This window comes from Nesoenas mayeri, assembly GCF_963082525.1.
Source record: "Nesoenas mayeri genome assembly, chromosome: 20".
NCBI lineage: Eukaryota > Metazoa > Chordata > Aves > Columbiformes > Columbidae > Nesoenas > Nesoenas mayeri.
In genome coordinates this window covers 7,041,551-7,055,055 of record NC_137569.1, presented here as the reverse complement: position 1 = coordinate 7,055,055, position 13,505 = coordinate 7,041,551, and the positions used below count along the sequence as shown (strand labels likewise).

The 13,505-nt window shown below is 40.6% G+C and overlaps 1 protein-coding gene across 3 annotated transcripts in view; it reads right to left on the bottom strand.

The window, feature by feature from the left end:
• The window catches only part of RABEP1 (rabaptin, RAB GTPase binding effector protein 1), a 38,747-nt gene that overhangs the window by 8,721 nt on the left and 16,521 nt on the right, over positions 1-13,505 (bottom strand). For 2 of the 3 annotated variants that reach the window (XR_013923093.1, XM_080357037.1), the window contains exons 3-12: positions 13,269-13,472; positions 11,882-12,042; positions 8,228-8,347; positions 6,960-7,095; positions 5,327-5,505; positions 4,254-4,379; positions 3,505-3,972; positions 1,529-1,633; positions 693-809; positions 276-374 (exon numbers count right to left, since the gene is read on the bottom strand). Coding sequence is in view for 2 of the 3 variants with exons in the window: in XM_080357037.1 (XP_080213163.1) it covers positions 276-374; positions 693-809; positions 1,529-1,633; positions 3,505-3,972; positions 4,254-4,379; positions 5,327-5,505; positions 6,960-7,095; positions 8,228-8,347; positions 11,882-12,042; positions 13,269-13,472 (1,715 nt within the window). In the remaining variant the exon portion in view is untranslated. The remainder of the gene's footprint in view (positions 1-275; positions 375-692; positions 810-1,528; positions 1,634-3,504; positions 3,973-4,253; positions 4,380-5,326; positions 5,506-6,959; positions 7,096-8,227; positions 8,348-11,881; positions 12,043-13,268; positions 13,473-13,505) is intronic. The other variant, XM_080357038.1, reaches the window with a different exon arrangement.

Below are 13,505 nucleotides of genomic sequence, written 5' to 3'. Positions count from 1 at the left end.
ACCAGCAAGAAAGGCAAAATTAGTCTTAACTGTACATGCAGACAGGAGGAAGCAAATGACAAATACAGCATTAAGTCTCCCAGTTTTCTTCCGTATTTATGCATTAGCTGGCTGTGCCCTCAGAGCTCGTCTGGTCAGTAACTTCACATGTTAAGATGCACAGCTCTGTCCAGCCAAGCTTGCCTGGGCAGCAAAACAAAGCCTTTGACAAACACACTGAGCTCCAAGGGCCAGACAGTGCTGGCCAAGCCATCTCTGGGCTTAAGTCGTGTTACCATTTGCTCCTGGACGCTCCTCTTTGCTTGCAAAAACGCCTGCTGCAGTTCACTGAGGAAGTTCTCTGACTTCTGACATTTAGCCATAAGCAAAGAGATCTTTAAAAAAAGAAACAACATAAAGCATGAAACAGGTTTTGAAGAAATAACCACTGAAGTTCTCTTCCCTGTTATCATTGCTATTATATACTTTGAAATTTCAAACTAATCCACTAAAGTTTATTTCGTTAGAGACGTGTCAGACTTCTCTAGAATCTGCAGTAGACTCAGGTGGAACGTAACTAACCCCAGAAGTTCTCATTTTTGTTGCCTCTACAGCAGGTAGTCCATCCATATCTACCAGAAGACCAGTTCTTGTTACATACTTTTGAAAAACATTTCATGATTCCTACCATCTTGGTTACAAAGTGCTTGTACCTGATTAGAGGAGTCTTCAGCACTTTGTTTCATGTAATCCTCCAATTCCTGTTTATCTTTCATTGTCTTTTCCAGTTGGTCATTAGCCTGCCTCAGCATCACCTGCAGCTTTTTCACCTGTGTTGTAACAACAAAATAATTTAATTTTCCACTTTTTTGGGGAGCGTTTATTTCCTGAGCACAAATATAACCCGCCTCACTGCACCTCCAAATCGCAAAATAAAATCCTACGCAACCCAGAAGTTCCTTTTTTGTTCTTCTGAAATACCCTGCATTACAGCTCTAAGAAAACACAGGACATCAAACTGCAGTGGACCATGGCCACTTAATGACTTCAGTCACTTATTTCAAAGCAGAATGTGACTCATGCCTTCCATACCATCTGAAAATTGTTCAGTATATGGCAGGAAACATGTTCTCCAATACCTCACGGTCACTTTACGCTGTCAGAATGAAGACATCTGATTTTTCCTTTGCTGTTAACAATTCTTGTAGTATCAAAGATAATAGAATTTGATTCATTAAAAGCATTTTACAATATAAATTATGAAAGATACTGACTTCAGCATGAGCACAACACTTTTTATAGAACCATGCCTTTACTGCATGGTCGTATAGTACTGGGTAAAGTGGTTCTCAATGGTGAATCCTTGAGAAATAGGTACACGCAGTGCTCATGACCACATACCAATGACAAACCAGGTTATGGCAATACAATGTCACAAGTTATCCAGATTTTAAGTATGCTGATGTTGTTAAATTAAACCCAATGAATTAACCAGCAGATTGTTTGAAGAGCTGCAAAAATCTTGCTAAAGCTAGAAGAGAAGTCCCACCTGGTCTCTTGTCTCAGCCTCCTGAATTTGGATCCCTTGCAACTGCTTCTCGTAATTCGAGCACATATCACAGCGTCTTCCCAGCTTGTTCCCTGCGTTCTGCACCTGGAGAGCACAAGAGTTATTCACCTGCCATAAAGGCCATAGAATTCTTCAAGGAATGCATACTGCATACTCTTGGACGTGTTGTGTGATCACAAAATATTACAGATAAAACGCAGTGGCAGAATCATGTAATGACAAGATTAAGTTGCTCTAAAAGTAATGGATAATGTAAATTGCTTGCAGTACGTCAGCTTTTCCTTGCATGAATCCCACTACTAGCACAAAAGCAATAAGCTATGACATGCAAGAGTTCATCGAGTCATTCAGTGTGTCCTTCTGAAATATATTACTTAATTGCCTGTACAGAAACAAATATCTCTGAGAAAAGCTTTTAACAGGCGATAGCATTTTTTTAGTGCAATTATTTTGTATTACAAATCAAATTATAAACACAACTCTACGGTGTTGTTTTGGTTTGGTTTTGGGAAAAAGAAACCAAACTGGGAAAAAAAAAAGAAAGGTTGGGTGTGCAGCAGGGAAACAAAGAATAAACCAGCTACCAGTTTGACATTGTAATGGTTTTGGCCAAGGGAACAAAGTTTAACCAGAGCTCCAGCTGTAAATCAGGTTTGAGCCGAAATGTTATTTGTATTTTCTGCTCCATGTCCCGCCCACAGTCAGTGGCATTCACATACCCTGCCTGTCCTCCTGCCTCCAGAAACGTGTGGGAAGCAGCGCATTTCTGTTCCGAATTCTAACAATGGCTTGAAGTAAAATGTCATCAAAATGTCAACAGGGCAAGGAAATACTCAAGAGTAGAGGATTTAACTCAGCTCTGAGATCATCACACTGTTGTTTCTCCAGATATTACAAATTAGTAGCAACACAAAATAAACCAAAAAATTTTAAAATAGATTTGAAGAGACTTCCCTAAGTCATGATTTGCTGATAAGTTGAATTCCAACAAGTTGAGGAACTAAAATGTTGCTAGTTCATCTTATCTGTCTTTTGCCTGGTCTCTTCCACTGCATTCTTACCTGCGCACCCCCCTCCCCTTCCCCCATTGTCTTCCTTCTTACCCACTATGGATTATTTTCTCTCCTCCTCCCCTTTCTTCCCCCTAAAGTGTTGCTCCTTGGCCTCTCTTCTTCTGAAAGAGTAACCACAGGAGCTCCACAATACTCTTCTTTTTAGGAATAAACTAAATGCAAGCTGTGAACTGGCAGAACACTGCTGAAAAACTGACAGGCAGAACACCCAAAAGCAACAATTTCCTTGGTCACCCATTCTGAAACTGGCACAGTGTTAAGTTTAATCTGCAGCCTGTCGCTCTCAGAAATCCGTTTCTGATGATGCAAGTCCCCGACAATTTTCTGAAGCTTCCTTTGTGGTAGCTTTGTCTGTTATGCATATCTTGGCTACTCATTTCTAAATTGCACTCCATGCACAATCCTCCTTAAAACTCCCTGCTGTACAAACCAGCATTGTTAGCTCTGCTCCCTCTCTTAATCGTTGTGCTTTCCTAGTCACCCCAGTTGCACTATAATGTCCTTTCCTCAGCCTCCTGTTTTCCCCTTCTAAGTTCTCCCAACTTTTTTCACCTTCTCATGTATTTGCAAGATCAACAGCTACCTCTACCAGGCCATCCCCCAATTGCAAAAATATTATGTATTTAGGAAAGCTGAGTTTCCCACGAACCGAATCAGCTAGCAGGGTTTACATCAGATGTGCTTTACCTACAGAAGTGTTCCAAGAGTGAAAAGTGAAGAGCTACATACGATGCTATGTATTTCCTTCTGCACCTGACTCCTTGTAAAACAAATTACCATACAATCATAGGGGCATTTTGGTTGGAAAAGACCCAAATTAGGAAGAGCTTTCACGAAGAAGAGCCCCGCAGCCTGTCGCAGATGCAGGCCCTGGGTACGCACCTCCTTCTGCAGCAGGTTCCACTCCGTCTCGCTAACTAAGCGGTAACCGCTAGGAGATACATAAGCACTTTCTACTCCTTGTGTAACACTGGAAAGAAGTGACGCAGTCTCTTCTTGCTCTGGTGTCATTGCTTTGATTGCTTTTTCCTGATCTTTGGTTAACATGAACCCACTTGGCATTTGCAGAGACCCAAGGGAAGCTGTATCAAAGTTCTCAGACACTGAATCTGCTCCAACGAGTGGTCCAAAATCTGACTCATCCAGGTTCCCGGCAGATTTTGCTTTGTTGTTGTATCCTAAAGCTTTGGACTGGAAAGATCCAGATGTCCCCAGACTGTCTGTTGACTGTGCTCTCCGTAGTCCATCTTTGAACATATCATTCTCAGATTTATTGAAAGATTCGCCAGAAGAAAGAAGCAAGTCTGCATCCAGTGAATGGACTGAGCCATGGGTGCTATTTACCTGCACCTGAATTGAAAAACAAGCAAGAAAAAGTTATATAGTCCGTCCTAGAAGCATGGTACAAGAGAAATGCTGGGTACTAATTATCAGACGTGGTAAAAGCAAATTTTAATTGGCTTTGGCAAAAGTTTATATATTTAAGTGCAACTCCAAAGATTTCTCATTGGTTAATAAGAATTATAAGCTATAGAGAATAAAGGGCAATAAGTTTGCATTTGAATTTGTAACAAACACCCTGAGTAATGCACAAGTGTTCAAAGTTGCTTTGAACTATGCAGTTGTTTTACCTCTTCATTAGAGAGCTGGACAAGGGTTTCCTCAGGGGCTAGAGAACATGAAGCTTTCGTTTCATCATCTGAATCTTTTTGCTTCTGCTCCTTTCTCTTGCTAAGCCTTTGCTGGTCATCTTCTTCCTAGAAATCAGTGGTCAATAGAGAACAAGTAAGCAGGATTCAGTTTTGCCGTAGTAGCCATGACATCAGCTTTCATGCTAAATGAAGCTACAAAGAGGGCACTGGAAAAGATTATTTTGGTTAAAAACCCAATCTTTACGTCATAAGGATTCTTATGGTTAAGAATCTAGTGTTTATTTCACAAGGCGCCCAAACTGACTTTAAAGAAGAACTTACTTTTCAAGTTTAGTGGCAAATTCATCTTCTAGAAAAATTTTATTCAAAGAACATATTACCTAGATCAAAATTCTTATTCTAGGCATTAACAAATAAGTAACAAAATTAGCTGCTACACTGGCTATTGTATAGAACCTCATAATATACTTGTGTCACTTACAGCCCCACTAATGGCCATTATACGATCATGAACATTAAAACAAAATGTGAAAACGTGAAGTGCCTTGATCACTCTAAACTATGAAATATAGTATATAGAAAAAGAATGAAAAGACATCATGGAACACTAACTCAAAGCATGTACACAGCCATTTGCATAAGCTAATTTAAAATGAAGTTTTTAATTTATGCCTGAGCTAAGCACTGTATTGGAAAAACCTAAAAAGAAGGAAATCTTGCAATCCTAATATCCTTAACCCAGCTGTTCTGAGTCACAGGGGACTGTTTCTTCCTCCAAGATTAACTTCTGGATAGTATTACCTTTTCATTTAACAATATTGGCAACGTTACTTTTAAATTTACTACATACATTAATATTAAAATATTTGCACAAATTGAGAGTTTTGGTTATAACTGTCGGCTGTCATTGAAATAGAGAATTTCTATGAGAACTGTCAGCTATCATTTTTTGAAATATGAACACACTTAAATAACTTGTCTCCAGCGTATGATTTCCATATCTGTTATAACACATTAAATTTACAGTACTAAAAAAAAAAGCAGCAAGTAACCTGATCCTTTTTTTTCAGCTCTTCAACTTGCCGGAGCTGCTCAGAGGTCAGAACAATTTCCATACGCTGCATGTCCCGCATCAGCAAGCGCTGAGACTCCAGGAACTGGTCATTGGCCTTTTGCCAGGTGTGTTTCAACTGGTTGTGCTGCTGTCGCTCTTGCTCTAAGAGGTGGCAGACTGTTCAAAAATAGAAAGAGTCGTTCTGAACCACATTTTTTTTTTAACCTCTTTTCCAAAGAGAAGCATTTTCACAAATAAAAGTAATTATTGTTCTAATCAGAAACAGTCAGGCTTTGCTCAACAACTATTTAGGATGAAAGATGACATTTTCTTAATTCCCAAACTTGGCTCGTGATTAGGGATGTAATACCGACAGGAAGATTTCCCAGTTAGAACACTAACGCCTCAACTCCATTCATGAATTCTAATAGTTTATATTTTTAGTACTGGTTTCAAAAGACTGTCTTCTGTGTCCCTGTTTATTTCAACAGAAGGTTGTGTTTTCATTCCTCTGCAGTGATTGTGCACTGTACTGGCACACATTCTACCACCAGGCATTCAGAATTGACATAAGTATAAGTTGGGGAATGACCTATTAGAGAGCACCGTAGGGGAAAGGGACCTGGGGGTCCTGGTGGACAACAGGATGACCATGAGCCAGCACTGGGCCCTTGTGGCCAGGAAGGCCAATGGCATCCTGAGGTGTACTAGAACGGGGGTGGTCAGTAGGTCAGAGAGGTTCTCCTGCCCCTCTGCTCTGCCCTGGTGAGACCACATCTGGAATATTGTGTCCAGTTCTGGGCCCCTCAGTTCCAGCAGGACAGGGAACTACTGGAGAGAGTCCAGCGCAGGGCAACAAAGATGCTGAAGGGAGTGGAGCATCTCCTGTGTGAGGAAAGGCTGAGGGAGCTGGGGCTCTTCAGCTTGGAGGAGACTGAAGGGTGACCTCATTAATGGTTACAGATATCTAAAGGGTGAGTGTCAGGAGGATGGAGCCAGGCTCTTCTCGGTGACAACCAATGACAGGACAAGGTGTAATGGGTTCAAACTGGAACACAAGAGGTTCCACTTAAATTTGAGAAGAAACTTCTTCTCAGTGAGGGTGGCAGAGCCTGGCCCAGGCTGCCCAGGGAGGATGTGGAGTCTCCTTCTCTGGAGACATTCCAACCTGCCTGGACACCTTCCTGTGTAACCTCATCTGGGTGTTCCTGCTCCATGGGGGGATTGCACTGGATGATCTTTCGAGGTCCCTTCCAACCCCTGACATGCTGTGATTCTGTGAAATAATGCCCATAATTGTACACAAATAAAAGACACCAGTAAAATCACTTTAATAAGAAGGAAGTTTACAATACTATAAGGACTTAACAGAAATTCAATAGCATCTCTCAGGAGAATGAATGGCTCTATTGTTTTTCTCCATCATAAAAGAGCTCCACATTCAACTTTTCTGTAAACATTTTAAGGGCCTTCACCGTTACAAGTACTGCTTCCACCCCCCAACCATTTCTTTAAATCCATTTCAAATAAAAGATCAGAAAAGAAGCAACAACTAGACTGGTTTTTGCATCCTTAGTGTAAAAGAGTGAAAAGCATTATTGTTATTATTATTATTATTATTAGATAGGTACCTTCATGCAGTTCTTTTCGCAACTTCTCTGCATCCTCTTGCAGGACTGATTTTTGTGTGTTGAGAACAGCCACGTACATCTCTAAGTCTGTCCTACATGACTTCTCAGCTTCCAAATAATGGTTGAGTTCTTTAACCTGAATACAAAGAGACAAACCCACCATCTCAGTGAGAGAACAATTTGATATACAAAGCACAAAGAATCTACAAAGAAGGAAAACACTCAAGTATGGACTCTCAATGTAGTAAAATTTTGTAGACTGTGAAATGAATGACACTGTTCTACCAAATCTCAGACAGACCTTCAGCTTGGAATAAAAGGGAAAGAAAAAAAAAAAGAGGAGGATGAATTCCAGCAAGTGATGTGCATCTATTTAAAATGAGAATGCAAGTGACCCAAAAGAAAAGGAAGATATTCATTTTTATGTCTTAAAAACATCCACATGGTAAGTTACTTCACAATTTCAGCCTATTTGACTTTCAAGATAAAATATTTGTATTTTTTTTATAAAACAGTACATTAAATGCAACTAACTTAGAGTGATATAGATATTATTTACCCTTCACAGCTGATGAGAAAGTTCAATAAGGGTTCTGACATATGTGAAGAAGACAGGAATGCCAGATAAATCACTTACATTGATTTCTTGCCAGCAATGACCAATATTCCATTCTATGAATCTGAGGTTTGCTTAAATTTTAAGATCTAAAAATTCTGCAGATATTGCTTCAGTTTTATGCCCAGATTAGAAAATTAAATCACAGAATCACAGAATGTTAGGGATTGGAAGGGACCTCAAAGCTCATCCAGTCCAATCCCCCTGCCAGAGCAGGAACACCCAGATGAGGTTACACAGGAAGGCAAAAAGAAGGCAAATACAGCAGACGCCGAATGGAAGTAGATTCAAGTGTTTCTGTCGATGCAAATCTTTCTGTGGCTGCAAGCATGACAATAACCTAAAGGCTGGGCTGCTGGAGAGGTGCAAAGCAGCTACTTTTCTAGAGCTTTTTCTTTTTTAATACCAGAAGACCTGAAGTCATGCCATTTAAGCTAAGCACAGATCACACACACATAATGCAACGCTCACAACAGAAAGACAGGAGAACATATATAGGCCAAATATGTTATTTGAGCTACAAGAGATGTATTATGTATGAAGAGTTTCACAATACACCCTTTTTTCTCTTACAAAATGTGACTTCACCTATCTGCATCAAACTATCATGGTGCAAGATATAAATCAGGATACAGTTACAACTCCACCTCACCTTTGATGCTTCTAACTCTTTTATTTTTTCTTCAGCTCCCGTCAATTTCTCCTTTAGCGCTGCAATCTCTTTCTCCATGGGCATCACAACTGAACGCAGCTTCTCAGCATCTTCCTGGGCCTGAAGTTAATGCAATAAATTATGAATAACACGTTATCATAGTTTTCACCACAACAGTTTCCATTATCAGGGACATTTGGAAAAATGTAGCATCAATTTTTGGTGTTACTGTACTAAACATTTCAAAACTATATACAGACAATTTATCAAAAACCCCACAATTTTTTTGAGAAGTCGTTCTGAAAAGATCAAAGCAGGACAACAGAATTAAAAGATTGATACATGGAAAATAAAAGAGAAAGAGCCAGGTAAAAATAGCAAGAATTAAAATGAGAAATAGCGTGGAGTGTTCAAATTCAGAATTGCACATGTCAAAGGGTGGTCCTCACATCTCCATTTCTTAAAAGCTCTGGCTTTCCTTCATGGATGCTCTAAAAACTTTTCAAGTGAAAGGAGCAGCTCCCATAGACCCCACAACAGCAAGCAGAGACTCAGATATTCACCACAGCACAATTACTTCAGCCACAGAACATTTAAGCAACTTCATTTGGGTTGGTTTTGCACAATTGTTTTCTGTCTTCTATTGGAGGAACTTGGGAGGAGAGGGAAGGCAAAGAACAGTGTCCCAAAGCTGAAGTTTCACAAGACAACACCTTTCCTAACCTGATCAGCAAAGACAGACACTGAAAAATAACATTCATGTATTGTTTTATATCTAGACAGGACTGCAGGTCTCAGAGGTTACTCATTTGACTTCCCATTTTTGGTAAGATTACTGACAACTGTATTCTGAGCACGACTTTCAGGAAGAAAAATAAGACATTATTTTTAACCACTGAAGTTTTCTAAACATAAAATTAATAGACCAAACAAAATAATCTTGTAACACCTGTCAATTATACAAATGCTCTTGGGGTCTAAAAAGCTTCAAAGAAAACTCTATAGACAAAACAAAATTAAATTTGTTCATGTTTCATTCACTTCTTCTGCATTTTGTCACTACCAATTTGCTCATCCAGAGAGTACAAATAGAATGGGTGAGGGAAGCGAGGGACGGCCCATGACACAGTGAATTCAATACCAGGGACATGTGACGGTGTCACACACACACATCCCAGCATTTGCAGCCAGAAACTCAGTCGCGTTTTTCAAACAGATGGGAGCAGCAGTTCAACTTCAGAATTGCTCTATATTTCATTTATTGTATGACTTCTATTCATTCAATGCTACCTATAGCTAGCTCATATGGACTAAAGATGGCCAAACATTTTTAGGACTGTCGAATAAGCTTTTTCCTAATTATTCATGATAACTGCAGGAATATTTCTTGCCAGTCTGACTTCACATGGTTCAACACTGAATATAGAGCAGCAAATGCATTCGTGTTGAAACCCACCAGTTCAGACAAACAGTCAGAAAGTTCCCCGAAAGCAAAATCAGAGTGTTGAACAGCAACCAGCTGGAAAGACAAAACTGTATCAAATTCCACAGGACAGAAAAATTACCCCGGCTTTTACTGCTTGGTAAACAGAGCTGAAGTTTGACACTAGGGTTGCAACATATCGCAAATGTTTCCTTTGAAAAGAAAAAAGAAGGTGGGGGGAGGTTTGGGGTAAGAATTCGTATTAAAGGTCAGTGTGATACTGATCTGAACACTCAGAAGAGCTGATAGCTGCTAAGAAAATGAGCGCTGGTCACTGGGTCTGCTTTTGGAGGTAAATTATAATTACTGAGACTCCCAAATTGAGGTTCAACTTCCCACTCAAACTTTTAATAAAATGAGTATATCTATTCATCTGAAAAAATGCTACATAAAGATACTGTCACATGTGGCAAGAGGTGCCACAGCCATCATGTTTCCTGTGGTAAGGGTGTTATTCAGACCCTTCCAGAGGTGCAATCCTTGAAATGTTTATTTCCTTCTGACCTTATGTCAAACTAAGTTGACTGTTAAAGGTTTTATGCATTATCGGCTTGCATTTACTCAGCACCTACTCAAAACCAAAGCACTCCAACCGCTCCTGCCCCAGCAAAACCTGCTTCCACAGCACAACGGCTGAAGAAGATGCTAAAATGGGTCCACGCCACCACACAAACCATGGCATCGCAGGCCTGACAGCTGGCTACAGCAATCCTGCATGTTCTTCACTGCTACTCCAACACTTTCAGAGAGAAATCTCAGGCATGTACTGTACCTGAATTTGTTCCTTAAAAATGAGACAATGCAGAAAACACAGAGATGCAATTCGAGAATCTCCCTTTAAAGTAGGAGTAAACTGTTTAAAGTTCATCTAAATCTATTCCACTATTCTTCAGCAATAAAAGCACCTCACTGTATATCAGATTTTATGGCCAACTCTGTCACAGAAATCAGATTACCCTTCAACTTCTCCTCTTCTGACTAATAAGCACACCCCATAACAGGTTTGTCCTTTCTTGCTCTCTCTATAAGCAAAATCCCTGTTCTGCATCCTTCTGCTGCTCAGAGTTTGACGCAACTGTGCTATGAAGTCTTTACACTCATCACAGCTCCAACAGCAAACCAGGTGTATAGTTTAAAATGTTATTTACCTGCTATACTAAACTTTTATATGTTAACTGGCACACAGTAAAGCCACTAAGTTCGGGTGCTCTCTCAACTGAGCAAACTGCAATTCCAACTGTTATTTAAGTGCATTCAGATTTAAAAATAAAATAATGAAAAAGTGCTGAGATTTTAGCTATTGGAAAGACTCTCTCAGTTGAGGGAGATTGTTTTCTGAAAATTCTTCTTGGCAGTTTGTTGGTAACGCTCTGCCAGGACTTTTACACTATGAACTCACAGAATCACAGAATGTCAGGGGTTGGAAGGGACCTCGAAAGATCATCCAGTGCAATCCCCCCATGGAGCAGGAACACCCAGATGAGGTTACACAGGAAGGTGTCCAGGCGGGTTGGAATGTCTGCAGAGAAGGAGACTCCACAACTCCCCTGGGCAGCCTGGGCCAGGCTCTGCCACCCTCACCAGGAAGAACTTTCTTCTCAAATTTAAGTGGAACCTTTTGTGTTCCAGTTTGAACCCATTACCCCTTGTCCTATCACTGGTTGTCACCAAGAAGAGCCTGGCTCCATCCTCCTGACACTCACCCTTTAGATATCTGTAAACATTACTGAGGTCACCTCTCAGTCTCCTCTTGTCCAGCTCCAGAGCCCCAGCTCCCTCAGCCTTTCCTCACACGGGAGATGCTCCACTCCCTTCAGCATCTTTGTTGCCCTGTGCTGGACTCTCTCCAGCAGTTCCCTGTCCTGCTGGAACTGAGGGGCCCAGACATTATGACAAGAGACTTTACAAGACCTCCCGCTTTTACAAGCCGAAGACCACACCTTCCCATCTTCTCAAGTGCAATCCTCCTACTGAATCCACATAATCAGATACAACATCTTTATGGATTCAAACACAGGATTTTGTCAAGATGACTTCCATGAACAAAGAGTCAAAAGCTGGCAGAACAAGGTTACGTGTATTTCTGAGGAACTACAGCATAGAAATGAACCCATGTATAAGCACACAAGTCTATCTTGAAACAGAAACTGAAGAATTAGATTTCAACGTACCTTTTTCATTTCATTTTCTAGATTTTCTTCCTCTTGACCTTCAGACAGTCGCCTTCTTAACTCTGCTATTTCCCGTTCCACATTTTCTCGATATTGATTCCACTGAGCTCTTTCTTGCTCCAACCGGTGATGATACTGGAGCTCGTAGTCACGAGCAGTCTCTATAAAACAGCATTTTCAAAACTTATTTTCAATGTAAGTTAAAAAACAGAGCTTTAGGAACTTCATCTCCAATGATTTATCTTAACTGATCAAAACTAGGACAACAGTGAACCCTCCCTTCCTCTCTTCCCTTTGACTCTTGCCCTAAAACCCAACTACGTAAGTTAGAGATCCCAAGGAACTGCATCTCAATTTGTACCATCACTAGAACACAAACAAACAACCCCCCAAAACTGTGTAACCCCTAATTTCAAAACAACGTACATGTCTAACATCCTATTTAGCAGCACCTTTTGTACCTCCAAGCACATCACCCATTCAAACTACCAAAACACTACTTATTTACTCCAAAATGCAAAAGAACGAGAACTTCTCACGTAGCTTTCATTTCCCTCTTAGTAATATTACATCTTCAGGTAAGGAGCTGCCTTTGTTTACATTCATTCAGCAGGTGGCACAACTGAACCTTGATCTAGGTTCGTGGATCTATATATATCATAAATAAACAGAAATTTGTGTACTCAATATACATGAAGATCTGTCTTCCCTGGGGAAAAAGCATAATCAGGGGATGGAACAACTGCCTCCAGCCAACAGGCCATCGGTTCAGGATACATGATCCTGTTTGTGAAGCTTAAGAAAACGGCCAGTTCTAGCTAGAGTCTGTCCCCAGGTTACATCTGCACTTTGTTCCTTGCCCATAGTTTGTCTCAGAAACATCCGCAGCTGTGCAACATGCAACACAGAGAAAAGCTCAGAACTATCAAGAAAAAAAAAAGACAACTGATACAGAGCAGCATGTTCAGTCCCTACCCTGAAAAGTGCATGTGACGGTACTGGAGAGACACTTCACTGTCTGACAGCAGAATTAAGTTTACACAGAAGGAGAGAAAAGAATCATGCTGTCAGCCTAACGCTGTTTTCAGACTTATCTTCATGGAAGGATGAAGCATCACATTCATAGTTCCTCAAAAATACTTTGCATAAATGTGGGACTTCCTATTGCCATAACTCCTTCTAAATTCTATCCCTATATCAAAAGAGAAGAAGAGCCAAGCTCCTTTTTCCCAAACTTGGGAAGTGGCTCCATCAGCCACTTCTGTATCCCAGTTTTGTCAAGCCATAAAAAGCAGCTCTCCATCTGCTGTGCAAGAGCAGGTACAAATCACTAACACCTACTGAAGAGGAGTCCGATCTTAGCAGCAGCAGCCTGCCTGCTGGTTACCTTTCATAATAGCTTGGAGTGAAGCTACTTCTTCCTGCCACTGTCTCTTCACCTCATCGATAGCCTCCTGCTTTGTATTCTCAGAAACTGTAGCGATAGCTTTGATGTTCTCCATTTCAGCATGAGCTTCCATCAGCTGGGTCCGCAACTGTCCCAGATCATCTTGGGCTGCTTGCAGCACTGCATTTTGTCTTTTCAGGTCCTCTGAAAAGAAGTGTTATTTACATTTAACTTGAT